At 37.9% G+C, this 14,609-nt stretch overlaps 1 protein-coding gene across 1 annotated transcript in view; it reads right to left on the bottom strand.

Annotated features, from left to right (window-relative positions):
* csmd2 (CUB and Sushi multiple domains 2) overlaps positions 1-10,363 on the bottom strand; it is a 250,762-nt gene extending 240,399 nt beyond the window's left edge. The window contains exons 1-2 of the mRNA XM_060897641.1: positions 10,326-10,363; positions 814-926 (exon numbers count right to left, since the gene is read on the bottom strand). Of these exons, the coding sequence (XP_060753624.1) occupies positions 814-926; positions 10,326-10,345 (133 nt within the window). The 5' untranslated portion in view covers positions 10,346-10,363. The remainder of the gene's footprint in view (positions 1-813; positions 927-10,325) is intronic.
* Between the last annotated feature and the right edge of the window lie 4,246 nt (positions 10,364-14,609).

Here is a 14,609-nt window from a genome sequence, read left to right as displayed (position 1 = left end):
TCTTTGCATTTGTCATTTGTTTAGAAACAGCGATGCCCATAAAAATACCCATTACGCTGACTAAGCAGTTAAGAGGTTAAGAGACCTAATTTTAAATGTTTGTATCATTACTCTGTATAACCATTCACTAGCTAATGACAGTGCCTACCCAGTTAGCCTGCAGAGTCATTCGATGTCAGCTATCCAGTAACTGCTTGACGGAAATCCAATAAAATCTGCTACCCAACCAGCAATTATTAAAGATGAACTGGTGAGAATGAAGGTCAGGTGTATGTTGTGAGGTGAGGTGAATGTTGAAAATCCTTATCAATACGTCTGATTTATAGCTGACAGAACAGGTCATTAATGCTATGCACATAGTTTTGCCAAAGGGTTTATTCACCTGTCACTCAATCACAACACCAATCAGTAAATGAATGTAATTCTCAAAGATTTTCCCTCTTTTGTTCATTTGAAGAAGGTGTTAACAATGATGTACTCAGATCAACATAAATATCACAACAACTCAACATGGAATCCACAGAAAAAGTTTGGCTTTAGTCTTTAATTTAACTGTGCATGTTAATACAATTATATTCCAAACAGGAATACTTACTGTAGTTCTGCAGAAAGTCAACAAAGAATACCAAAATATCATTGACGGAAGCACCACTAAAAACAAAGACAGCTACGGGGAGCGGAACCTTGAGTGACTGAAGGACATAGTCAGGGACACAAAAAGTCTAAAAGTGTCAAGGGCAAAATGTATAGAAAAAAAAAAGAGAAAAAGAAGAACATAGGCATATCCGACTACATGTTTTATTGTACTCCTACCTTCATATATTGCTTTGAAGCCCTGGCCACTCACAGCATAGTCCGATAGTAGCCACAGTGTGAGTCTCGCTCCAGTGCTGACTATTGGAGGAGGAAGCCGAAAGCCTGTTAACCTACAAACACCCAGAAGAAAAAAGCATAATAATTAAACCAAGAGAAATACTTTTAAAATATTTATTTATCCTCACCTCATTATTGTTGAATTCTCAAATCAAATTATTCATAAGATGTTGATTAATTTTCTATAATAGCAGCTCTGACAGTAGTACCAGCTGTAAGTCGAATTTCAGGGTTATTTTAATGCACCCGTTCTACTTGTTATCATGAATTAGTATCAACTCATTCATAGGGACTTTTATGGCAGCTCCACATAATCTAATCTTAATAACTTTAAAAGGGAGAAAAAAATCTGTGCTGCTGAGGAAACTAACAAAACTAACATTTACAGCTACAACACAAATGATAACTACACAAAAGGAACTAGCTTGACTCGAAGACATTCTAAGACTAAATACATAAAAAGCATAGCATTCAATCATAAATTTAAACTTGTAGCTCTTAGAAAATTGATGAGGTATATCAGGAATAAAACCAGTGACGTTACAATAAGAATATAATAAACTTACAGTATATACAGTGTTGGGCAGTAACGCAGTTACTTTTGACAGTAACTAATACTGTAACGCGTTACTTTTTAAATAAAGTAACTCCGTTACCGTTAGCGCATGGTGCGTTTGTCCGTTACTTTTTAAATTAGTTAATTGTGGCTGAAGTGTAGCCTACAGTCTAACCTGTTTACAGCAGCGACGCATTGTAGGATTGGTGGATGCCGACCTGTAAACACAAAGACGGCGCACTGTGGGCGTTTCCGTTTATTCATGTATGTGCAGCAAGACGAGTTTCTCAAAGTGGAATAATGCTTAGTATTTCTTTAAAAAATAACTAAAAAGTTACTTTTAACAGTAACGCATTACTTTTTGGTGTAAGTAATCAACAAAGTAATTGAGTTTGAATGAAGTAACTAGTAACTGTAACTACTGTACTGTAGTTACTATTTCTTAGTAACTAGCACAACACTGACAGTATATAAGTATAAAAATATAGTTAATAATTTTCTTGTAACAACATGCTATCTTGTGTTTTATATCTTACACAATGCAAAGAATTGCCCTGGCAGCTCCAGGGCATTTCTATTTTATGCAACTGCAAAAAAATGTAAGAATGAATGACTGGAACATCAATATCTGTACTGCATATATGTCACCTTATACCATTGTCTTGGTGGTTACAATCAGTGTAGCTCTGATGTGGTATTATTTCCAAGGTCAAAAGTAAAACATGATTCACATTGACTGAGCTATATATATTTTCAGTGCTCTATTTTCAGTGCTCAAGTAATCACAAAGCCTCTAGACTCTATATGGCTTTTCATTGTAATACCATATTAGAAACATGTTAATACTGACATTAAAAATATCACAGCAGAGTAGGAGTATCAGAGTATCACAAAGCTAATAAGATCTCCATTGCATCAATTCACACTAAATGTGAAAATGCATGTGTGTGTGTGTCTGTGTGTGTGTTGCCCAACTGTGTGCTGGACCATAATGATTTGATGGCATAAGAAAACCCATTTTGTGTTTTGTCAAAAAAAAAAAACAGCCGCACACCTGAAGCATGCTAAAAAGTGACTGTTTTTTAAAATAGACTAGAGGAATGAGTGTTTGACTTGGATGTCTTGCAACCTAGCAAGTGACAAAGCAGCAGGCGACTGTTCGTTGTCTATGTAAATAAGCAAAAGAGAGACTTGATTCCTTAGACAGAGACAGTGACATGGAGACAGAGTGACAAGTGACATATGAATTGATATCTCAATTTTATGCAAATTCTACGTTTCAGGGGAAAATGGCAACTCTGAATAATTTGCTTTCTATAGGACTCTTGTTAACTGTTTCCTTTTCTTATATTACCTACAAAATAATATACTAGATAAGGCCCAGTACCTAGTACTGTATAAGTAGTAAATTTGTCATGTATAGATCTATTTACAAGTTGAAACACTACAAGGCACAAAATAACTAAACAGTCCATGTCCAGGTCTTACTCATGCTTCAGTGGATAATCTCACCTCATACTGTTGATTTGTCCATATAACCTGCTAAATCTTTTCCTGCGCCTAGCCCAAGTTTATCATTCACAAAACGCTCTTACTGAACACCATAATAAATAGAGATTAAGAAATAATAGAGTAATGGTTTAGAACCCTACTATCTTGTAGGTGTCACCCAGAAGAGAATGAAGTCCCTTGAGTCAGTTTATGGGGATATGGCTTGCCACTGTCACCTCTGGCTTACTTATTATTATTATCTAATTTTATATCCAGGTTTCTGGAAAGCATCTTTGTGACATTTGTTAAAAGTGCTTTACAGATATAATTGAATCCAACTGAATTATATGTACACTCTGTAAAGTAAATGAATATCATGTCGAATTTAGATATCTGGGTCTTAGTGCTTGAGTTATACTGTAGATATACTGTATAAGATGAAGGCCATCCAAACATGATCAGTCACAAAACCAATGGAGGGATGAGACCTCTGTGCTGAGGTTACACTAGAGGGATATCTGCTTTCATTATCAAATGGATGATTCCTTGGCCATTTGGGCTTGGTGCTCCATTAGAAATGGATCTATTATGCCTCCATTGATCCTAGGTGCTCCTGAGAAAAGGGCATTGGGATACTGGAGAGTACAAAGCACATAGAAAAAAGGAAAAAGAAATAATAAATAAATAAAACTGGAATATTCAGGTAAGGAGGGTGAGTGATGTTGTTAGTGTATCATATGGAAATGGCATGATGTATCTTCTGTTTATTGCGTACGATAATACAATAGGGTGTTATGATTATTGGGGTTAAGAAATGGGGTAATAAAGGGCAAAAACAAGATCCAACCACAGTAAATGATATGTGCAACATTTACAAATGAGAAAAAAAATAGCAATGCAAATATTCACTGTCAAAAAAAGGGTTAAGTATTGATGTGTTTTTCAAGCGAACTCTTTTGAAAACTCACATCTCTCATCCAAACAGGGGTCATTGAAAACTTATGCATCTCTACCATCAATCCCTAACTTATAAAACATTATTATCATGTGACTAATGTATACATGTGTGTATTTGTATGCAGTAAAAAAAAATGTTCTGTTGCAGAAACTGATTAAAGCGATCTGTAAATGTCACTGCTACCCCCTGCCTGCTGCTGGGTGAGCATTCAGCACATCCACACAGGCATTGATTTACTGGAGGCCAGTGCAGCTCCATAATAAAATGTGATTAAATGGAGTGTCAGCGTGTGAATAATGAGTCACACAGTCCATGCACCAGGTTATGTTGTCACCACACACCAGAGGTCGTGACTTTACTGCCATTGCTCACATCAGTCCATCACGGGTTAAATCAATGTCTTCAATTAGCATGGCTAGCTGTGGTTGAGTCTCAGACATGGCCTTGTGCCAGCAGACATGCACAATATGTCATGAATCTGCACCGTGTATTTTACAGCGGTGAATTCCACACTGGGAAAGAGCAACATAAACATACAGACACACACACAAACACACACACATCCTAGCTGAAAACCTTCTAGCGACTGTTTGCCACATATGGTGCTTCTATAAATTGTGCCGGTTCTGTTGAGCATTGTGAGCATGCTCCATTTCTCTCTCGTTTCTTCTTCAAGGCTCATGCCGAGCTGAGATAAATTGTTTTAAATGAACAAAAGCCCCCTCCGCACTTGGGCTACTCTTTCTTAAAGTGTAGACCCCAGGAAAGTAAATCAGGTTGTCCTCCCTCTAATCTCATTCCGTAGATGTGCAGCAGTGTTGCTGATGCAGCTGTTTTTCAGCAATAGGGGGGGTGGGAGAAAAAAAAGCACAGTAGCATGTTTCTGACATGCAAGCAGGCGACATTGAGGCATAAGTAAGGGAAAGTGTATGTGTGAGTATGTATGTGTGTGTGTGTGTGTGTGTGCGTGTGTGTGATCATAACAGCTTAGACTTAAAGACAAGTAAGCAAAAATTGGTTCTTATTATAGATATTTTCTAATATGTGCTTCTTCCTTAAGTGTGTGTGTGTGTGTGTGTGTGTGTGTGTGTGTGTGTTATGCAGTGAGTACACTGTGTAATTCTGACTGGTAGGAAGTTTGTACTTTATTTACGTGTTTAAGGAATACAACTTTATTTTTTTTCTCCCATTACTTCAGATGTACAAATCTAACACAATATTACTTCATCACAGTAGTGATGTACTCTACTCCGGTGTCTTCCACCATTTTTTTCTGCCTGAGGAAGTGTGACTGAAGTTTGCTTCTTCAGTATTGCACTGAAGCAACAAGAAGGAGGTCATTTTCACCATGAAAACTGTGACACAGACAATATTAAAAAAGCTAAATTTACCACCAAGCGTATCCTGACTGACCGATTTCTTACACTTTTGTTGACATTGTATTTTTCTATGATGATATTATATTATTTTAAACTTAAATGAACCTCAAAACAAGTTCCTTTGTTGTTTTGTCTGCTGCTGGGGGTCAGTCAAGTCCCTGGTGCTGCATTCACCTACCTGCTGTGTGTCTGTTCACCATCAGCTTCATTCAGCGTGGCTGGGTTCTGAGCAGCTCGGTGCTGGAGATGCTAGTTTTTGCTCTTGGGTGTTCAACCCTGCAGTCTTTTTTTTTTTGAGTGCTCAATTTATATTTGTTTACTGGTTGGATTCCTACCAGGGTTTTGATGTACCCAATAATGGCCTGGGGCATTTAACTGTCATCCTCAACTGAACTCGTGCTGTGTATGGCTTTGAGGGATGTTTGATGCCTGTGGTACATTTGGTCTCCCCCGGAGAGACTCCAATACTCTTTCCATATATAATATCAGTAATATATGTTTTTGATCTAAAACTAGTAGTTACTTCTCCTTCTACTTCTTTTTCTTCCTCTTAATATTATTATTATTATTATTATTATTATTATTATTATTATTATTATTATCTCCTCCGCCTTGTGTGTGTGGAGTTTGCATGTTCTCCCGAAGCACGGGGAGAACATGCAAATGCATGGTAGGTTGATTGGCATCTCTGGAAAAATTGTCCATAGTGTGTGATTGTGTGAGTGAATGAGAGTGTGTGTGTTCCCTGCGATGGGTTGAAACTCCGTCCAGGGTGTTTCCTGCCTTGATGCCCGATGACGCCTGAGATACCCCTTTCTACCCCGTGACCCGAGGTAGTTTGGATAAGCGGTAGAAAATGAGTTATTATTATTAAATGAGTGAAAATGAATTATTATTATTATTATTGTTGTTGTTGTTGTTGTTGTTGTTATTATTATTATTATTATTATTATTATTATTATTATAGTATCCATAAATTCAAATTGAAGACGTTTCCCACCGTAGTCGTCCTACCAGCTGTTAGTTGGGTTTGATTCGATCGATGGTGCTGTCAGTGCTGCTGCATTTGACACAATCGTGCCTATAACTTTCGGCTCTCCACAGCCTCAGTGTGGGCCAGGGCAACCTCAAAGCAGCTAAAGTCCTAGGTGAATGCTACCCAATTATACTCTCCTACCCCATATATCCAGCTTTCAGCCAGCCTCTATAAATATGCACTCGCACATCTCCACTTCCCACACACGCTCGTTCATTCAGGTTATGCATCAGGTTATTTTTGCCACTGCAGCTATGATGGCCGCCCAGTGAATCACAGTCTGTAATGGGCACGATAAGTGATTTTGTGCTAGAGATTGGATTATGGCACATACTGAGTGCAGAGATAATACACACAACCACCGAATGCCCAAACAGAAGCCCAAACCATCTGCCTGCAGCAGCTGGGTGAAGCAGTAAACTCTAGACATAGACACTAGAAGTACTTCTTACAACTACAACTGCATGCTAAAGCCTTCCAGATATTAACTCACAATTTCCTGTGACACCTTTATATAGATTGCAAATGTCCACAATTATTTCTCCAAATAAATATGCTGTGATGTGTGTGATGACATAGTGAGATTTTTTTTTTTCATCTGATCAGAGTTTGTCACTGATGGAGCATCATTAGCATGTTTGGATTTTGGACAGTGCCAAACAAATTGAGCCAGAGAAGGCGGCTATCCAAGAACAGCCAGAGCATGGGATTCAAAATGCGCTTCCCTTTCACCTCCATTTCCCTTCACAGTGGTGGATGTCAGCGATCCAGAGCACAATCTTCAGACTTAATGAGGTAATCGGTTCATCTGAAAAATCAGAGCAACGCTTGACTTGCACAGCAAAAATGGGCCCTATTAGTAGATGCTACTATAATTTCAGACCAGCTCAGGCTCCTCTGCATAAACAATTAGATAGTGGCAACAATTTATCTGCCCCTTTTATCAATGCAGATGCGGAAAGAGTAATTGAATTTTTTTTTTTTTTTTAAAATAAATAAATAATTATTAATAAAAAAAATCTCTACTGGAGTTCATGTTGGCTAGATTTAAAACAGCACTTCAATACTGAACAATAACCAAAGCTAAATTTACCCTCCAGCTTAAGCACACCTGAGGCAAACTCTGCCACAGTGAATGCAGGCAGGGGCAAATTTCATAAAATAACTTTTAAATAATTTCATTAATACAGAGAATGATGAAGAATGCTAGAATGAGAGAGTGGAAAAAAGAGAAGAGGTGATGAGGAAGATGAAGAATAGCCACCCGTGCTTGAATTATTGAACGTAGGGAAGCAGTGATATAATACAGTGCTCATCGTGCAGGGGGAGTTTTGGGCCAGAAAAAGCGCTGAAGAAAGCAGGAATGATGAGTTGTCACAGAGTGAGTGCAATGGCAAAACTCGTCACAAGGGGGATAGATGGTTCCAAATGGCTTCACGTTGCTGCTAATGATCCTCGGCTCTTACTCTGTCATAGCTGAACAACTTGTGCCTCCTCACTCAGCTCACATAAGCACTGTTGAGGGATATACATTGATGAAGGATTTCTTTCTTACATAGAGCTAATAAAAACTGACAAAAGCACATCGAAATGAATCCTAACCATGACGCAACACCTAAACGCTGGAAGGGTTGCGTATCAAAATGAAAACATGTCATAAATACAATACTATGTTATAAATTAAATGCCTACAACATTGTCATAAGTGCATTTGTCATCAGTGGCGTTAAAGAAAAATGGATGAATCTTTTCATTTCCAAATCATAGATTTACTATGTCTGAGTTTCAAAGTGGCTTGATCTCTGCCTTTATCGCACATATAACTTTATTAAAGCCAGATACCTGTGTGAAAATATCAAATCATCTCCAACCAGAACTAAACACTTACGTCTCGCATAACCGTGTCCGCCTTAACCGGTAAGAATAAAACAGTAGTAATCTTTTTATTTCTGTAGTGATGTGGATTCATTTTCATCAGTGTGACAGCCAAGGAAACACAATATAAGATAAGTTACTGTTGGTTTTATATCATACATGAATCATGAATACAGATTCTAAAATACATTTTTAGCTACTGCTCAATAAATAAATCATGAGAATATAGCACAGCAAGTGAATACAGAGGTACATGTTATGTGCTAATTTCCAATCAAAAAGGTTAAATGTCAAGTAAAATTAGTAATATTTTCAGATTGGCAGATGATAGCATGCTAATAGATGAGATGATTACATACATAATACATAATATTCTCCTCGTCCCTTTTTATTAGAGAAAGTGAATGAGTCGACAATGACCTAGAGAAATCGATTAAAGTGCATTTATGAACTGAACAATAAACACCGACTAAACATTGTTTGACTGTTTCTGACCACCAATACATCAGCAAAATAAACAATGAACTAAAACAATTAAACACCAATAAAATGGTGTCAGTGATGTAGCGTTATTGCTGCTGGGAAAGTAATTAGACTGAGCACAATCCATAGAATAAGGTGTGTGTGCTACTGTGATGAGGCAAAAGAGAGAGAATGTAGTTTTACTGAAGTGTTTGGGTACAAAATGCAGAGTGGTTTTGCAATTCCAGCTTAAAGGAAAGCAGTGATTTAAATGTGTGTACAATGAGTATAAATTAGACTTAGTGCAAAACTGTCTATTACAAAATTGATCCTAGATGTAAAAAAAAAAAAAAAATACATAAATATCACCTATAGTTGTTTATTTCTCTCTGCTCACAATTCCCATGCTTGCTTTAATCTTTCCTTTGCATTCTCTTTGACTACCTTTCATTGATATTTACTCTTCGTTCTTTTATCTTTCTCTCTTCCTCTTCTCATTCCCTTCCTCCCTTTCTCTGCCTGAGCTCTAGACCCTGCAGAACCACAGATAAATTATTCAAATTTTGACTTCCTTGCCAGAGAGTGTCTTAGGGAGGAGACTGCGGGCATTCTCCTCCTCTGCTCACTCCCTCACACCTCATCCAGTCTGTGAGGCAAGTACTGCACTTTTATTACTTGCATATCACTGTATTTATTTTTATTTTCTCTCCTTTTATCCCATGGCACTTTTCTAGAGTTCTAATAAACCTCAACACATGGTTTATCTGCACATTTGACTTGATGCAAAAGGCAGTAGGGATTGGTTATGAACATCCCTTGTGGAAGTTTATTTTGTCTCCTCCTCTTCATTCCTTTTTTTTTCACCTGTGCATGGATGCATCATGATAAGATGAGGAAAGATAAGGTAAGGCACAGAGGATAAGGCACAGAGGAAATAATTCAGGTTATTTATGGGGGAAACTCAGCACAATGTAACAGCAGTGCTGATGAAGGCACTAAAAATGAAGACTCTGATACAATGATGTGCTTTGTAACAAAGCATTGAGAAATTTCGCTCACATCCTCAAACCAACATTTTACATGTACAAACCTGTAAGACTAACCAGGCAGCGCTAAATAACGCACAAATATCTTGCACAATGGTAATTTATCCTTTAGGGCAGATGGGGCAGAGCCATATATATCAACCAATTCATTAACGTTAATCTTCAGAATGTCTTCACCTACTTGTGAAATACTAATCACTAACAATTCAGACTCTCCAAGACACACACACTGAAACTACTCACTGATTACCCCCCACACTCATCACCCTAAATCCCTCCCCATTAAAGACTTTTTTAAATCCAGACCTTGCCTTCCACAAGGGGTTCCTCTAAAAAATTACTAGTCCATAGTACTGTATATAGCTTAAACTAGGTGAGGATGAGTGAATTTTTTCTGAGTCTGTATAAACACTAATGTCATCACAAGCCACTCCTGATGTTGTGAGCATTCTCAAAAAACTAGCTCTCTTTGCTTAAATCTTCATTAAAGAGCACCTGACCTCATCAATCAACGCCAAGCTGGTTTAACCGGTGACTCTGTGCCGCTCTTGCTAAGTTACACTGAGTGGCACAGTATCTCCAGCAATACCAGCTGGGTTGCACTAATATGTTGCGTGCATTATAAAAAGTCATGGGGGATCTCACTTACATCTTCATTAAAGAGCACATACCCTCGTCAGCACCGCCCTGACTCACCACTGCAATATGACAAGTGCTTTAATTAAAGGAGTTAATTGAAGACACTTCCTCCCAGCTCTTAACGAGCTCACCACAGACGCCTGCATTAGCTTTCCACCCGTTCTCATCTCTCTCTCTCTTCGCTTTTCCATATCGGCTTATCGACATGGCACAACCGCTTTGTGCCACATAAACAAAACTATACACAACATTAAACAGGATAAATGGACACTTAAGGTAAATGAGGGTATGAAAAGTTTTAGTGAGCTACAATATCCGACCACAGCGTTTTACTCTTTTCTGAGGATGGAATGATTTCATAAACAAATTCCATTCGTTCACTCGCCATTTGGATATTTTTGGAGGACTTTTATTTATTCAACTTTCATTGCTCACTATTTAGACAATATAATTAGTCAATTTTAACTAATAGTTCTAGGGCTTTTTTCTCTCAGAGCAAAGTTCTAAGCAAAGTTCTAATTACGCTTCAGTCCCAGTCCCAGGGCTTTTTTATTAGACTAGGCTCATGGGATCATGGGAAAAGAGCACATCCAAGACACGTGTAACTCTCTCTAAACAATTTGAACTGCAGCTTTACAACTTTAATAACACATACGTATTTTCATATTTTTCCCACGCATTAGTATTTTCTAACAAGCCATTACAGAGTCATTTGTCATGTGGTTTCTGCATCATCCTATAGCTTCTTGTATTCGGGGCTTTTAGATAAGAATCATAGCAGAAGTGACACTCTGGGATTTCAATCAATATTGTCACATTTACACTGCCAGATCTTTGTTGGATGGCATTATATTGGTCATCATCAAGCACAATACAATATGACTTCTAAGAATACCAATCTCAAGTCATAAACAAAGAGTTTTTCTATTGTATAATGTGTGATTATGAGTGTATACGTCCATATAAACCCAGATTTCTTGCTGTCTTAACCACTGTGTTGCCCTTAGCCACAATTTACAGAAGGCATGACTCCTGGAATGATGTGTAGATTTGTTACAGATATAAACTCACTCCTCATCACAACTAGTGTTATTTAATGAATGGAAACTTCTTATTAAAACTCAATTAAAACTCTCTATTTTATACATTTTGTATGATGCCACAGGGTGGATATTTTATTTTATTTTTTATTTTTTTAGATGGAGTGTGTTGCCTTGAGGAAACGTTATACATTAATTTACTTTCATTGAGCATAAAATATAATTCTGATCTAAAGTTATTTTAAATAAACCTTAACTTTCCAAAGGGCATGAACAAAAAAAAGTTTATAACTGACTAATAATCGGATGAATTGTCAAATACTAGAGAGAAAATCTAAAGGTATAGCACAGATGCACACCTACTGCAAGACAGTAGATACTATAACTCCCTTGATGAAGAATGGAGTTGTTTTGTTTTGTTTTGTTTTTTATTGCGGTCTCTTTATCATGCGGCCTCTTCTGGGTCTTCAAAATGCAGAAGCTGTTTCTGATATTTTCAGGAAGCCAATCAATTTGTCCTTCCTTGCCACACTGCTGATAAATAGAGTATCATTTTTATTCAAAGCACCAAAAAAATTGCTGAGCTCAGTAATGATGGAAAAACTGTGAACAAATCCGTCGCTCCTCCGACTGAGGCACAGCACCATCAGCCATCTAGCTCTGAACTTCAATCATCTCCAGACAACTCCTACAGGGTCTCATTACTGAAAAATCCAATCAATTAAGCCCATTATCACTTTCTGCTTAAAGAGACGCTCCAGTGGAGCGTCTGGAGGTGTGCACCTAATTTGTTAAAAGTATTTCACACCTTGAGCCTATCTGAGGAGAAGGAGATGGATGAGAAAAGGGGAAAATAACAAATCACAGGAAGGCCACGGGGATGAAGCAATATGCCACATCTCATCACATTCAAATGTCATCCATGCCATTATTTCTGATTACTAAATATAAACACTCTTCAGTTGACTTTTCTCATATTTTTCTACACAAGTATCTAGCGAGAAGGCTATGCTTATTGCTATAATGTCAATATATAATGTATATTATTGCTATAATAATATAATTTTTTTACTCAAAATACGTTACATCCCTCTTTCACACAAACTTTCACTAAGCAAGTATCACAACTGGTATAAAGGACAGCACAGTGGAATCGTTTTGTTCACATATACTAGCTCAGGAAGTAGGGGTCATAGTGCAGTGTCAGCCATGCTCCATCACCCCTGAAGCAGAGAGGGTTAAGAGCCTTGCTCAAGGGCCAAGGGAACATCGCTAACGTAATATCCAATGCATTTTTTTATTATTTTATTTTTGGAATAAACCATTACAGAGTGTTCTTGGGGGCACGGTGGCTTAGTGGTTAGCACATTCGCCTCACACCTCCAGGGTTGGGGGTTCGATTCCTGCCTCCGCCTTGTGTGTGTGGAGTTTGCATGCTCTCCCCGTGCCTCGGGGGTTTACTCCGGGTACTCCGGTTTCCTCCCCTGGTCCAAAGACATGCATGGTAGGTTGATTGGCATCTCTGGAAAATTGTCTGTAGTGTGTGATTGCGTGAGTGAATGAGAGTGTGTGTGTGCCCTGCGATGGGTTGGCTCTCCGTCCAGGGTGTATCCTGCCTTGATGCCCGATGACGCCTGAGATAGGCACAGGCTCCCCGTGACCCGAGGTAGTTCGGATAAGCGGTAGAAAATGAGTGAGTGAGTGAGTAACATATCATGCTGATTAAGCCATTTATAGTTACATACATTAAAATTAATTTACAAGATACACTAGTTCCTGGTATGACTTTTGTTATAAACAGTTGTTTCATCAGCTACCTCTCTTTTTAGGTCTCTCTTGAGGTTAATAAAACAAAACAAAAGATAAATGAATGACAAAACAAATGAATAAGCAAACAAACTTCTCCTTTTACCAAGAAACAGGAAGTGAAATGTCCTCTGACTTAATGACTGTTTAAAAGCTCTGACACAGGAGCCTCTTCCATAAAGTGTAAATAAATGTATTCTTACATAAAGCTTCACTATAACTATGATTCATTGCTCTTTTATGCTAAAACAAGAACACACTTTTGCAGTTTATTATCGTATTATATGTGATTAAGTGATATGTTTATCAGTACTTTCTTCTGACCAATCTGATTCAAGAATTCAATAGTACTGTGGTATAAAAGAGTCAATAATCAATCAAAAAGGCAATCAGGAGTTCTGCTGGCTTTTAAACAACCTCAGTTACTGATGGTTTGGGACTGGGGGTGTAGGGTGATCATCTCTGTTCCGTTTTTTATGATGCTGTCGATTTTACTGCCACCTATAAGTGGAGAGATCTCCGTCAAGAATGTAGGACTAGGAAGAGATAAATCACTGTATTCGACAAGATGGAGACAGGGATGGAGACAGCGAAGTGGGAGAGATGATTTATGGCTCAGAGCTCAAGAAGGTTCCAGCTGTCCGGCTCCAGGATGTAGCCTTCTCTTGTTTACAATCTATTCCACAAGCTGTCGGTTTGAATGCAGTGTGTTTACTATTTGTTAGCTAATGGAAAGGCCTATGCTATTGGCTCATCGTTCAGCTCATCTACTACTCTATCCCTTGCAGCTTCATCTTTGATGAAAAATTTAAGCATCTTCACACATCTCTTAGCATTGTTATATGGAATGCACACATACGCACAGATACTGGAGAATGTAAAAGGCTAGTAATCAACAGCCTCCTAGCTCATCACTGCCTCGTTCATTCCACTAGCTCTTTAACACAGGCCTAAGCATTCCCCAAGTGATCAATAAGCCCAAAGGAGTGCATTAGCTCATGAGCTACAGCCTGCACTGAAACCAACAACAGCCTGGTTTCACTGCATTCTCTACTGCTATCGACTCAAAGAAGCAAACACACAGCCTTTGAGTTATTAAACCATGTTAGTGTATCCTTCAATCAGATGTGTGAGGTAACATCTAGTTTTATGGCTCCATTTTATTGTTCTTCAATATCTGAAAGAAAATGTAAAAAAAATATATGTACAAATAATAAAATTTTCAGCAAGATATAGAAGAATAATTCAATCTCATAGATTATACAGCTATGAATTTAACACTCAGGGAAATGTACAAACACGCTCACATATACTGTATATACTTATGAGACGTTAAAACTTCTTTAAAAAACTTCGAAAAGCCCTCCCCAGGGGGCATTTTAATATCTTTCAATGCAGTTGTGCAAAGAATAAAAGACGTCGAATTCTTATGAAGTGAAGCTTTGTTC

This window comes from Tachysurus vachellii, chromosome 21 (assembly GCF_030014155.1).
Source record: "Tachysurus vachellii isolate PV-2020 chromosome 21, HZAU_Pvac_v1, whole genome shotgun sequence".
Lineage (NCBI taxonomy): Eukaryota > Metazoa > Chordata > Actinopteri > Siluriformes > Bagridae > Tachysurus > Tachysurus vachellii.
The sequence above is the reverse complement of the archived record's forward strand: the minus strand, read 5'-3'. Positions and strand labels throughout refer to the sequence as shown.